The sequence below is a fragment of the Python bivittatus genome, unplaced genomic scaffold, assembly GCF_059951505.1.
Source record: "Python bivittatus isolate LINGU-HERP-01145 unplaced genomic scaffold, Pbiv_v1 ctg000610_np1212, whole genome shotgun sequence".
Lineage (NCBI taxonomy): Eukaryota > Metazoa > Chordata > Lepidosauria > Squamata > Pythonidae > Python > Python bivittatus.
This window is the reverse complement of record NW_028277088.1, coordinates 59,889,227-59,901,813: the sequence shown is the minus strand read 5'-3', so window position 1 is coordinate 59,901,813 and position 12,587 is coordinate 59,889,227. Positions and strand designations below refer to the sequence as shown.

The 12,587-nt window shown below is 38.1% G+C and overlaps 1 protein-coding gene across 4 annotated transcripts in view; it reads left to right on the top strand.

Annotated features, from left to right (window-relative positions):
• The window catches only part of RECK (reversion inducing cysteine rich protein with kazal motifs), a 156,188-nt gene that overhangs the window by 34,208 nt on the left and 109,393 nt on the right, over positions 1 to 12,587 (top strand). For all 4 annotated transcript variants that reach the window (XM_088150155.1, XM_088150154.1, XM_088150153.1 and 1 more), the window contains one exon: positions 6,454 to 6,501. In XM_088150155.1, coding sequence (XP_088006281.1) covers positions 6,454 to 6,501 — 48 coding nt within the window. The remainder of the gene's footprint in view (positions 1 to 6,453; positions 6,502 to 12,587) is intronic.

The following is a 12,587-nucleotide window of genomic DNA, read 5'->3' as shown; positions in this document are numbered from 1 at the left end:
GTTTTCTGTCACAAGGGCCCCAGGCATCCTTATTTCCACTCCTTTGTTAACCAAGGAACCCTCCAGAATCTCCAAACAAGGAGAGGTCACTTGGAAGCCATTAATGAGAGCCCTGGTTGCCTTCTGTTACCAGTGGCCAGTCAGAGCACTGATTAGTGGGACTGCCTACTGGATTGTTGGGAAAACCCCAAGTGCCCGCTGGAGAACTTGGCGCCAATCTTTACTTCTGGCTCAGTGGCTTACCTCCTACTGGGATGAAGTCAAGGTATGCTATGACTACCATATTCCTTAGTTTGCTAGACAGGTCACTCTATCAGAAAAGAAGATCAGGTTGTGTAGAGAGCATAGAAAGACAGGAGAAAGAGCCACTATCAAGGCTACAGTCAGATAAATTGGGCTTGAGCCTGGGCCAAGAAAATAACTTGAGAAAACGCCTTAGATAAGCCCCTCCTTAAGGCACATGAAGATAAAGTGAGGGAGGGGGGAAACACAGGAAGACTTGGAAGACTCTATTACTATAGCGGTTAAAAAAGCAGTCCTGACTTATACGGCATTGGTTTCTTATACTGGTCTATCTTGTAGAGCTGACAGGTTAGTTTGGCATAATGTATTTTGGATAAACCAGTGCAATGCATTTTTTTCTAAATACTCAAAAACTAGCCAAAAGTTAGTAAAAAGGAGGAATTTAAAGATTTTTTTTTCCCAAGGGGATGTTCTACTCCTTTTTTCAAAGCAAATAGCACTCCCCCCCCCCCAAATGAGGGATGTGTTAATGATTAGACGTAATACCTGTTTCAGTGAATCCCTGCTGATCAGTACCAGTCAAGAGGGAGCTGGATGTAAAGGATAAGTTAGGCACAAACTCATTCAGGCATCCTAGTCACGTTCTCAAGGAGGACAAGTAAAAAATGATCCAGTAACACAGGACAAACCAGTGCTGTGATGACCTCCTGGAGCCATCACCAGAGGTGGCATTGAAGGAAGGATATGAATGAATCTAGCTGCAGTAAATTCTATGAAGCCCTCCCAATTTGCAGTGGCGAAGGTACTAAGACTTTCCATGACCCTATGGATTGCACAGGTGGTAACCCAGAACAGGTGCTTTTCAGCAGATACAGTGGAAGTGGAGAAAAGATTCTCAAAGGTATTCTAAGTTGTGCATGTTCTGATTTTTGCTACTGTTGTTTTATATGTTTGTCCACCTGTTTTGTTGCCTATAGAGCCTCAGTAATCCAAGCTGACCTGCATATTCAGAGGTTGCTTAAGCCCCAGTCAATCTGTAGACTGGGATAATTGAACATTCCAGTTTGTCACCAAAGTCTTGATCAAAAGTTGCATTAGTAAATTTTCCCAGTAGTGAATTCTGAAATTTCATCCATCCAGAACATGCTATTGTTGGCCATTAAAACTGGTTCACATCCTGCAGGATGTATGGAACCAGTCTAGAATACATGTTTCACTATGACCGATCTTATTTTCATTAAGATAAAAGCTCTAGTATTACATGGTCACTATCCTCCAATATAACTGCTACTTCACATTTCTCCACTAAGTCTTCCTCACAGGTTCCTTTATTTGATTTTTTGTCACTGACACAATTCAGGAATTTCCTGGAAGGGCCATGCTTGGCAGAGTTTGTCTCCTAACAGATTTCAGGGTGATTATAATTTCTTGTCACTTCATTCTCTGATCTGTATCTTCCTTTTGTAAGGCATCCACGCTTGTCTTGGTTGGATGGGTGATAATAAATACCAACCACAGTATTCTTTAGTTTGGTCCTCCACTTATTTTAACTCAGATATTTACTACAACTTTGCCAAGTTAATTTATTTGGATTTCTGAGTAGGCATAGATATTTTTAACACACAGCGTAACTCCTTATCCTTTTCTATTAATATTCAATTGCTGTATTCCAATCATGGGAGTCATTAGATCTCTGTTATACCTCTGAAAACACATTTGTTTTTCCATATTAAGTGTTCAGACTCATCTTATTTCCCGTTCTCTGAGCATTAGTGTATAGATAATGAAGGAAGTTTGTGACCCAGTGTTATTTCTTACATTTCATTTTCTACAGTGTACAAGCCTTTAACTGAGGTCCTGTCTTTAGGTTCTTCGTTTCTAGCTTTCACAGGATTCAGTTTAAAGCCCTCCTAATCAAGATTATCATGCTTTGGCCAAACATATTTTTGCCAATCCTTGTGGGATGCAATCGCTTCTCATAGCAGAAATGCATCAGCTGGCTAATTGAATCTGTGGTCTCAAAACCCAAAACTTCTCTTTGTCATCATTTTGTGTGACCAGTTATTGATTTGCAGTATTCATCTTTTTTCTTCAAGTCCTTTTCAGTGGACTGGAAGAATGGTTGCAAATTTCAAGCTGTTTAGCTTTCTTCCAAGATATTCAAATGCTGTGGTGATATGGGTGTTGCTAATTTTGCAGTATGATTTGTTCCCAGGATGTATATTTTATTTTACCCCACCCCAAAACCTTGTATTGCTCATCCAAAGAAATTTGAATGGTAGACACAATAACAATATTTCACTCATGGAAGAATCATTAAAACATAAGAAAAATCACAAAAAATATCATCCAGCGCTTGCCAGCCTGGTGTTGAATGTTATTTAAATAGGAAGGATTTCATCACCTTTCTGAATGCCAAGAGCAAAGCTGCTGAGCTCAGATCTGGGGGCAGCATATTCCATAATGTGAGGGCAATCACAGATAAGTCCTGGCTTCTAGTGCATACCCCTCTCACATTTTGTGGAGGTGGGACTTTAAGAAAGAGATAATTGTCATTGGACTGGATAAGTCTTGGAAGTTCTGTCACATCCTTTACTCTTATGACATTTCATGAGCCGGTGAAGCTGGTTACCATACATTTGTTTTGTTTGATATAGCAGTGAGTCACCAAGTATCGTGATTTTTTTGTGTATTTCTTATGGGATATAAGATCCATCATTGTATCTCCCATTCAGTGCCCCTTTTTCTTCCTTTGAACTTTTAGAAGTGATTTCATCTGAAAATGCTTCAGAGTTGTTTTGGAGTTCCAAAAGTACAGGTTGTATTTTATATTTTTGCTTCTGGTTGTTCCTTTCATCCACTGGGTTTGTTCTTTTTGTGTGTCTGTCTTCATTAGGTAGTGTTGCTTCTTTTGTCAGTTTCTGTTGTAGAGCTTCTTTTCTTTGAACCAGCAAATTTTATCCTTTCTCAACAGCTGAAATATAATTGTTTGCTGCTCAAATTGTTGAACTTATCATTAAATCTGGATGATATAGCAACTTAATTATCTTATCAGTGCTCAGAGCACAAAATAAATGTCCTGAGCTTTATTTCCAGTTACATAACATTATCCTCTTACCTGTGCCCCAAGCTTGAGAAAGTCAAAGCTCTTCATAAGATGATATGTTCCATATTTTAGGAGTAGAATTCAACATCACATTGAGATCCTTAAATATTTCTTCCCCAAATTCCATTCACATACATAAAATTACATGAACGTATTTCAAACATAATTTGAAACCAAAACAAACTGTGACAGAAAAAAGACCAATCATCTGAGTTAAAAGTATTTTCAGATTTCTTACACTGCCAACAACAAAAGTCTAATATGCATTGCTTTCTAAACAGACTGAAAATAGTATGTGAAGTCATTGATTTTCCAAAACAGAATATAGGTTATTCCCAGATTAACAACACATTCCATTTCCAAGGTCTGTCCTTAAATCAAATTTATATTGTAAGCCAGAACAGTATTATTGTATAATACTGTATAAGTAGTATGGTGTAATGAACCCAAACCATTGTGTATTTAACTCAAATCACTGTGTATGTAACTTGAGTTTTGCTACAGTAGGCTCTGTTCTTAACTATAGGTCATCTGTAAACTGGGCGTTCTTAACCCGGGGACTATCTGTATTCCAATCCTTCCTCCCTCCCTCCCTCCCATCCATCCATGCTGATTGACTAATTATAAATGTCAATCTAGAAAAACACAATATCTTAACAGCTGAAACTCTGGTAGGTTAAAACTGCCATCCTCATAAGATAATTTCAGTTTGGCCAAAGATATAAGAACATTTTTATGGTAGGCTAAAGCTCTTACAATATCCTTGGCCAATCTAAGTTAATGAGAAAATGTTTATGGCAAATTAAACCTCTCATGCTGTCATTCTTGTGGAATATAAAGTGATTGCTCTATATTTTAGATCGCTAGAATTTTGTTTTTAAAAAACTATTTTATCCCCATTACCAATGAACAAGAAAGACAGAAAGGGGTTTTCAATTCAAACCAAACTACACGCTGTCAACATACAAGGTCCCCAAGGTCCTTATTGATCGCCATGGAGATCAAGTGCAAAGAAAATAATATTGTGGATGAGGATTGCTAAATATTACTGGGCTCCAAAGAATCTGTTTTGATTTTAGTGTGTCAGTTTTGGAGTATTTCTGTCATGTATGAAAATCATGGGGTAGAGCTAAGGGCTACACCGTCCTTCATTCAGTGATTTATACTATGTAGCAGACACATTTTTTTCTCTTTCCATTTATTTTTATTTAGCTGATCCCCACAAGTATTTTTGTTCAGTTGTTTGAATTTATATGTGTAGATAGGCAATTTTATTACTGTCAGAGAATAGAAACAATATATATCAGAAACAATATATAACAAAATTTGTAACCAACTAATAAGGGCAATCCAATACAGTATAATTTGAACTATAAAACATGACAAAATAAACATTATAAAACCAAAAAATGGTAAAAGCAGACTATATAAGTGCAGTGACAGAAAAGTGAAGTCTAAAAGGCTAAGATAATACATGCATATATCTATGTGTATTTTTTTATTTGACCGGGTGATAATTCCTCTCTCTGTTGCTGCTACAGGTGGTCCTCGAGTTACAATGGCAATTGGGACTGGAATTTCCATTGCTAAGTGATGCAGTTGTAAAAAACGACATCAAGTGACTGCATTGGTTAGTGATGGCAATTTCTACAGTCCCTGTTGCTGTTGTTAAGCGAGGATCATGGGTTGTTAAGCAAGCACCTTGTCGCAACTTCCTCCTGGCTTCCAACAACCAAAGTGAGTTGGGAAGCTGGCAGGAAGTTGCAAGTCTCAGGCAACTTGCAAGTAGGCCAACAGGCAGGTAAGTGGCTGCTGCTGGATAGGAGAGGGAGCAAGGGGGTGCATGAGTGGCTGGGGAGGCATGGTACAAATGTGGTGGGGCTTGGGGTGGCTGCTACCAGGTGGAGAAAGTGTGTGAGGGTGTGCAAGTGGCTGGGGAGTGTGTGCAAGGATACATGTATGGAGTGGGAGGGTATATGGGTGGCCGGGGAGGTGCAGCGCGAGCGCAGAAGGACTGGAGGAGAGTGCATGGGTGGGGGAGACTTACCCGAGCAACTTGCAACCTTCCCTGCTGGCTTCCCCATGTGGGTGCTGGGATGGTCAGAACTTTGAGGAACTTCCACTCGTTCAGCTCCGTCATAACTTCAAATGGTCGCTGAACAAGTGGTTGTTAACCAAGGACTACCTGTATTATTTTGGAACAAATTATCTATTGCTGTATTTTAATAATATGATGATTCTATCAAGTGCCTATTATCCGTATGAATTCATATTAATCTTCCTGAATCAAGAGTTTAAGCTCATCTTGTTTATTTCCTGACTTTTTATTATAATAATAATAATAATTATTATTATTATTATGATTGATCACATTTTTGGATTTGGCATTTTATCCACCTATCGAGTCTTTCCCAAGGACCTGGGATAGGTAGATGTTTGATCATCATCATCCTGCCTTTTTTATATGTAACTCAAGGTGGGTAACATACCTAATACTCCTGCCTACTTTTTTCCCCACAACAACAACAACAAACCTGTGAAGTGGGTTGAACTGAGAGTGAATGACTGGCCCAAAGTCACTCAGCCTGCTTTCATGCTTAAGGGAGGCCAGTCTCCTGGTTTCTAGGCCAGCACCTTAACCACTGCACTGAGTGGCTCTCAGACTCTCACTCTCTCTTGTACTTTAGTTTATAGCTTAAAATGTAAGATCAAAGGCAAGGAACCTGTGTCCCTCTGTATTTTCTTGGGCTGCATTTACTATCATGCCTGCATGGCTAGAGTGATAGGAGATAGGTTCCAGCAGCATATGGGAGGGGGTCTTAGACATTGCACTCCAGCATTTATTTTGTTTTGACTAGGCACCCTCTCAAGCCCCTCCCCCTTTTTTTGTTAACATTGAAGTTCCTAAATTCATTGCATCTTTCCACTCTTGTCTCCATCCTGCCAGAATTGGGAGGATTGATTAAATACCAAAATTTAGAATAATCTGAGTGATTCAAATCTATTGCTGTAGTAGAAATATACAACTCTTATCTATATACTTTCTAAATTCTGTTTTTGAATAGTCTGGAGAATATGCTGATAATGAAATAAATTTATTTCAGGCATCTTCAAAAAATGATATTTTGAAAATTTGCAGGAAAGAATATGAGGTAAGCATTTGGCAGATATTAGTTATTTTTCTCATAACTAACCTTGTTTGATATAGATTGATTATAAAATCTGGCTATAGTTTCCACACTATACAGGTTTGTAGAAGAAAATCAAACCAAGTTTAACACTATGTTATGTTGTTTTTCGGCAAACTGATTTGCAAATAAGCGCCAACAGAGTATACCTGTATTTTTCCCTGCTCCTTCCTCTTTCTCTGTAATGTTTTGCTTTCTTTTCAGTATTAGTCATAGTTTCATATTACCTATACACCAACACAAACTTTGGTTAATAAGTCATATGTTCTTGTAATCTATAAATTGTAGCCATAAATACATGTGTGTGATCTGATGTGTGTAAGCTGTTCTTTTCTATTTGATGTTTTGTAATAAGGCATATTGTGATTAAAGAGACTTTCCCAAACTGTGAATGGGCTGCTTGTTGGCCCCATTCCTTGCTGTTACCAACCATGCTAACCTTGCCCCTCTGCTACTTTGCCCAGCCTAAAAAAGAGCTCTCTATGTGAATTTTTCCAGGTCTGTTTCTTTCTTCCACCACTAAAGGGAAGACTATGTTCCAGTCAGATTCTAAAGAGCATTGTTAGTCTATTGCAGTAAAAATAACATAGACTTTCATTATAATGTGTTTGTGGACTAGACCCTATTTCATTAGATGCATAAACTATTTTCTTGAATTAAAGCTACAAATGACCATGGAATGAGAAATAATGAAATTAAATGGAAGAGGAACATACAGTGATAATTACCTGGGGGGATGCCTTCTTGATAAGTCTGCATTTAGCAGAAATTAATTTATGGAGCAACCTGACAGAGGGCATTCTTGTTCCAATCATAGAATTCCATCTCTGTTCATTTGCAGCTGGCTCAGTCTTGTAAATATTTAGTGTCAGCTGAAAATGTATTTGTTCACCCAGACCTTTAATTCACTGTGTTTGCTATTGTTGTTCCTCTTGTGGTTTTAAGATACTAGAATTGTTTCATTTTAAGATGGTGAATGTTATGGTTTTAATCCTATTTTATTTCCCTAATTTGATCTTATTATAGTTATAAGAAAGCAAATGTTAACAATTAGTAATAATAATACATATTGTTAGCTTCTATTTATAAAACAATTGTTGAAAATGGCAGAGATATTCTTGTATTGGCAAATCGATTGATATATCCCTAGTATGTCCCTGTCAAATGTGGGCTGGATCCATACACTCCTGGCTCTTGTAGAGAGCTGGTGGTAGTGTGGTCAGCTGGATCTTGGAAGTAGTCAGTTTCTCATTTTAGGAGAGGGATGGTTCTTGTAGATTTGAAAGAGATTGTAGTGTGTTCCCTCCAGAAGCCCTCCTTGGATTCAGCTCCAATCTTCCCTTTTTAGAGAAGCACTTTAGAGGAAATAGATCATTTGGACCTTTTTCAGTGAGGGGTTGTGATGGAGGACTTGGATGAGGAGGTTCAAGGTCATGGGGAGAAGCATCTCCTCAGCCCATAGACTGAGTGTGTGAAAGCAAAGAGGATGAGACTGGCACCACCCTAAGGAATTCATAGTGTTTAGTTGCAGACTTTGGGAGTTAGAGTTAGTCTGGCGAGATTCTGTCTAGCAGGTGCAAGCTAATAAAGAACAGAGCAATTCCAGAACCATCTCGTGGAGTTTCTTGGGCTGAACCTGACAGGGGTGCATGATAAATGCTTCAGCTGAAGGGCAGATGGAAGCAAAAGGAAACTTACCAGGAGTGGTGAGAACTAGGCTGAAAGTTGATAAGAAGGAAGGAAAGTTGAAGAGAGAGATGCTTTAAGTTTAGTTGGAAGCCATAAATCCTAGACTATTATAATAAATGCCAGTATTTTTTACACATGCTTTTAAAGACTTTAGCTAATGGGTAACTTTTTTGTGTTCTTCCCTCTTGCTAGCAATTCCTTTCTAAATAAAAATCTTTTTTTACTAAGGCACATTAAAATGTGTGGTTTGAGTTTCTTACACAGTCACCAATTTTTTTCAGCGTTGCCCACCTTCAACATGAATAAATGTATCTGATATGAACCATACAGAAAAAGAAATGCTGATAGTTCTCCACTATTATTTTAATTGGAGGGCTGAGACTAGGTGGAGATGCTTTTCCTTTCCGGTTGCCAACCAACCAACCAACCAACCAACCAACCCCAGATGCATGATAGCTTGATCAGAATCAAAACTGGATGGGGTGAAGTAAGAAAAATTATGTTTGAAAAGAATCCCTTGCCTTTCTGTTGGGTATGGTAAAAAAAGTACCCAGGGGTAGGGAAAATACTGCTGCTGTTATGGTTGTGAATTGTTTTTCAGATGGATTAATGGTTGCTTAACTACAAACCAGACATTAGTCCAGTCAGACATTACAAGGGAAGCCAGGACTGGACTAGATTCCTTCTTAACCACAGTCTTATCCATTGTTGTGCAGAGCTTTGGATTAAACCAAAAGAGTCTTTTCCTAGGCTTGCGACCTGGGAAATTTGCTTTTAAACCAAGAAATACTGCCAAACCTTCTGATAAGTTCTAATTTAACTTTTGCAGTAAAATAGACTTTGTCGTGCAGAGTGATAATCACAAACACTCCTGTTTGTGCAGAGCGCAGCAAAAACTCCAGGAAAATATTATCCATGAAAACAAACACAATGCAATGTCCATTTCTTGTTTCCCAAAGAAATCCAGTCAGAAAATATATACTAACTGGCGTTTATTGATAAAAATACAAAATTCCATAAAATGCAAATATCATACAAAATATAACGAAAAACACATCTTCTCATTATATTGTAGCATCCAAGACTTATTAGCAACACAAGCTTACAAAATCTCTAGCTACAAACTCTTAGAGAAGAGGTACACTATTTGGTACTTTGTTACAACTACGTAGCCCATAAAACCTACATAGTGGCTAACACTAAAATAACTAACAACTACTCAGAGAGGCTGAAGATTTTCCTCTCCTTGTATTATAGCTCTGTGCCACCCCCACTGGGTACCTAGCATACACACGTCAATAGGTGGCAGTAAATAGCACAATACACAACACACAATAACAGGTGTTTTTCACATGATCTCTGTAGTCAAAATATTATTTGTTATTGTTGTAAAGATAACAGGATGAATCCTTTCCCATGAGAAAGAAAATCTTGACAGACTTTTGCAATTATTTTGGTCAAGAATTGCCTTCATTGATAAAACACTAAGGTGGTGCCCCTCAATTGCGCAGAGGGTGGAAATTTTTCATATTTTTGGCATATACTATACAGATCTGTGTTTGTATGAATCCCTGATGGCTATGGCAACACAGGTAGTCCTTGTTTAGTGACCACAATTGAGACTGGCAACTTAGTTGTTAAACGAAGCAGTTGCTTAGCGAAACTGAATGTGCTTATGATCTTACTTCAGCTTTCCTTTGCTTTACAGACCTGCAAAGGTTGTAAATGGGAGGATTGATCACCAAGTTAATTTTTGATCACTGTCATAACTGAATGGTCACTAAACGAGGACTACCTGTATTATACAGTGGGGCAAAAAAGTATTTAGTCAGCCACCAATTGTGCAAGTTCTCCCACTTAAAAAGATGAGAGAGGCCTGTAATTTTCATGATAGGTATACCTCAACTATGAGAGACAAAATGGGGAAAAGAATCCAGAAAATCACATTGTCTGATTTTTAAAGCATTTATTTGCAAATCATGGTGGAAAATAAGTATTTGGTCAATATCAAAAGTTCATCTCAATACTTTGTTATATATCCTTTGTTGGCAATGACAGAGGTCAAACGTTTTCTGTAAGTCTTCACAAGGTTTTCACACACTGTTGCTGGTATTTTGGCCCATTCCTCCATGCAGATCTCCTCTAGAGCAGTGATGTTTTGGGGCTGTCGCTGGGCAACACGGACTTTCAACTCCCTCCAAAGGTTTTCCATGGGGTTGAGATCTGGAGACTGGCTAGGCCACTCCAGGACCTTGAAATGCTTCTTACGAAGCCACTCCTTCGTTGCCCGGGCAGTGTGTTTGGGATCATTGTCATGCTGAAAGACCCAGCCACGTTTCATCTTCAATGCCCTTGCTGATGGAAGGAGGCATTCACTCAAAATCTCACGATACATGGCCCCATTCATTCTTTCCTTTACACGGATCAGTCGTCCTGGTCCCTTTGCAGAAAAACAGCCCCAAAGCATGATGTTTCCACCCCCATGCTTCACAGTAGGTATGGTGTTCTTTGGATGCAACTCAGCATTCTCTCTTCTCCAAACACGACAAGTTGAGTTTAGACCAAAACATTCTACTTTGGTTTCATCTGACCATATGACATTCTCCCAGTCCTTTTCTAGATCATCCAAATGCTCTCTAGCAAACTTCAGACGGGCCCAGACATGTACTGGCTTAAGCAGGGGGACACATCTGGCACTGCAGGATTTGAGTCCCTGGCAGCATAGTGTGCTACTGATGGTAGCCTTTGTTACTTTGGTCCCAGCTCTCTGCAGGTCATTCACTAGGTCCCCCTGTGTGGTTCTGGGATTTTTGCTCACCGTTCTTGTGATCATTTTGACCCCACGGGGTGAGATCTTGCATGGAGCCCCAGATCAAGGGAGATTATCAGTGGTCTTGTATGTCTTCCATTTTCTAATTATTGCTCCCACAGTTGATTTCTTCACACCAAGCTGCTTGCCTATTGCAGATTCAGTCTTCCCAGCCTGGTGCAGGTCTACAATTTTGTTTTTTGTGTCCTTCAACAGCTCTTTGGTCTTGGCCATAGTGGAGTTTGGAGTGTGATTGTTTGAGGTTGTGGACAGGTGTCTTTTATACTGATAACAAGGTCAAACAGGTGCCATTACTACAGGTAACTAGTGGAGGACAGAGGAGCCTCTTAAAGAAGTAGTTACAGGTCTGTGAGAGCCAGACATCTTGCTTGTTTGTAGGTGACCAAATACTTATTTTCCACCATGATTTGCAAATAAATTCTTTAAAAATCAGACAATGTGATTTTCTGAATTTTTTTTCTCATTTTGTCTCTCATAGTTGAGGTATGCCTATGATGAAAATTACAGGCCTCTCTCATCTTTTGAAGTGGGAGAACTTGCACAATTGGTGGCTGACTAAATACTTTTTTGCCCCACTGTAACTCATAGCAGTGTTACTGAAGTATATATCATGGTAGTGCAGGGTTTTTTTATATATATATACTTTTTATTGAAGAATTTTTTAACAAGATAAAAAGAATACAAATATTAGAAAAGAAACAAAGAAAATAAAGAATAGTGAATAAGTAAGAAAGAAAATAGAAAAAGAAATAGAAATAGAAATAGAAAAGAAAAAGAAAAAAATTATAAAGAAGTGACTTCCAGTATTTTTGACAGCATTTATAAATGCATTTATATTTTACCCTCTCTCTCCAAAGTTATATCATAATTTCCTTCTTTCCATAAACTATCCTTTCTAATTTTCAAACTCATAAATCAAAAGTTCATTTTTCTCTTTTTTTAGCTAAAAGTCCATAAGGGATTTCCAATCATTGATAAATGTTGATCTTTCTCTAATCAAGCAAGTTAATTTTGCCATCTCTGCTGATTCTGTCATCTTTACCAACCATTCCTGCTGTGGGTATTTCAGAATCTTTCCATTTTTCCACATATAATGGTCTCGCAGCAGTAATCATATATAAAAATAATCTTCCATGGCTCTTTTCTAATTGACCGTCCATTAATCCCAGCAAGAAAAGTCCTGGTTTCAGTTGAGCGTTGATCTTTAAAATTCTTTGTATCATTATATGTATTTGAACCCAGAAATTTCTGGCTTTTTTACAAATCCACCAGGCATGATAAAATGACCCTTCATGTTGTCCAAATTTCCACCATAAATTTGAAGTACCTTTGTACATTCTGGACAATTTTTCTGGAGTCATATACCAACAATACATCATTTTATAAAAATTCTATTTTAATGGTAGTGCAGTTTTATATATTTATTTCATTTAATTTATTGTAGTCACCCATTCCAACAGACTCTGGATGGCTTACAAAATCTAATACAAATTTAAAACAATTAAAAACATAAACAACAAAACAAAACAGC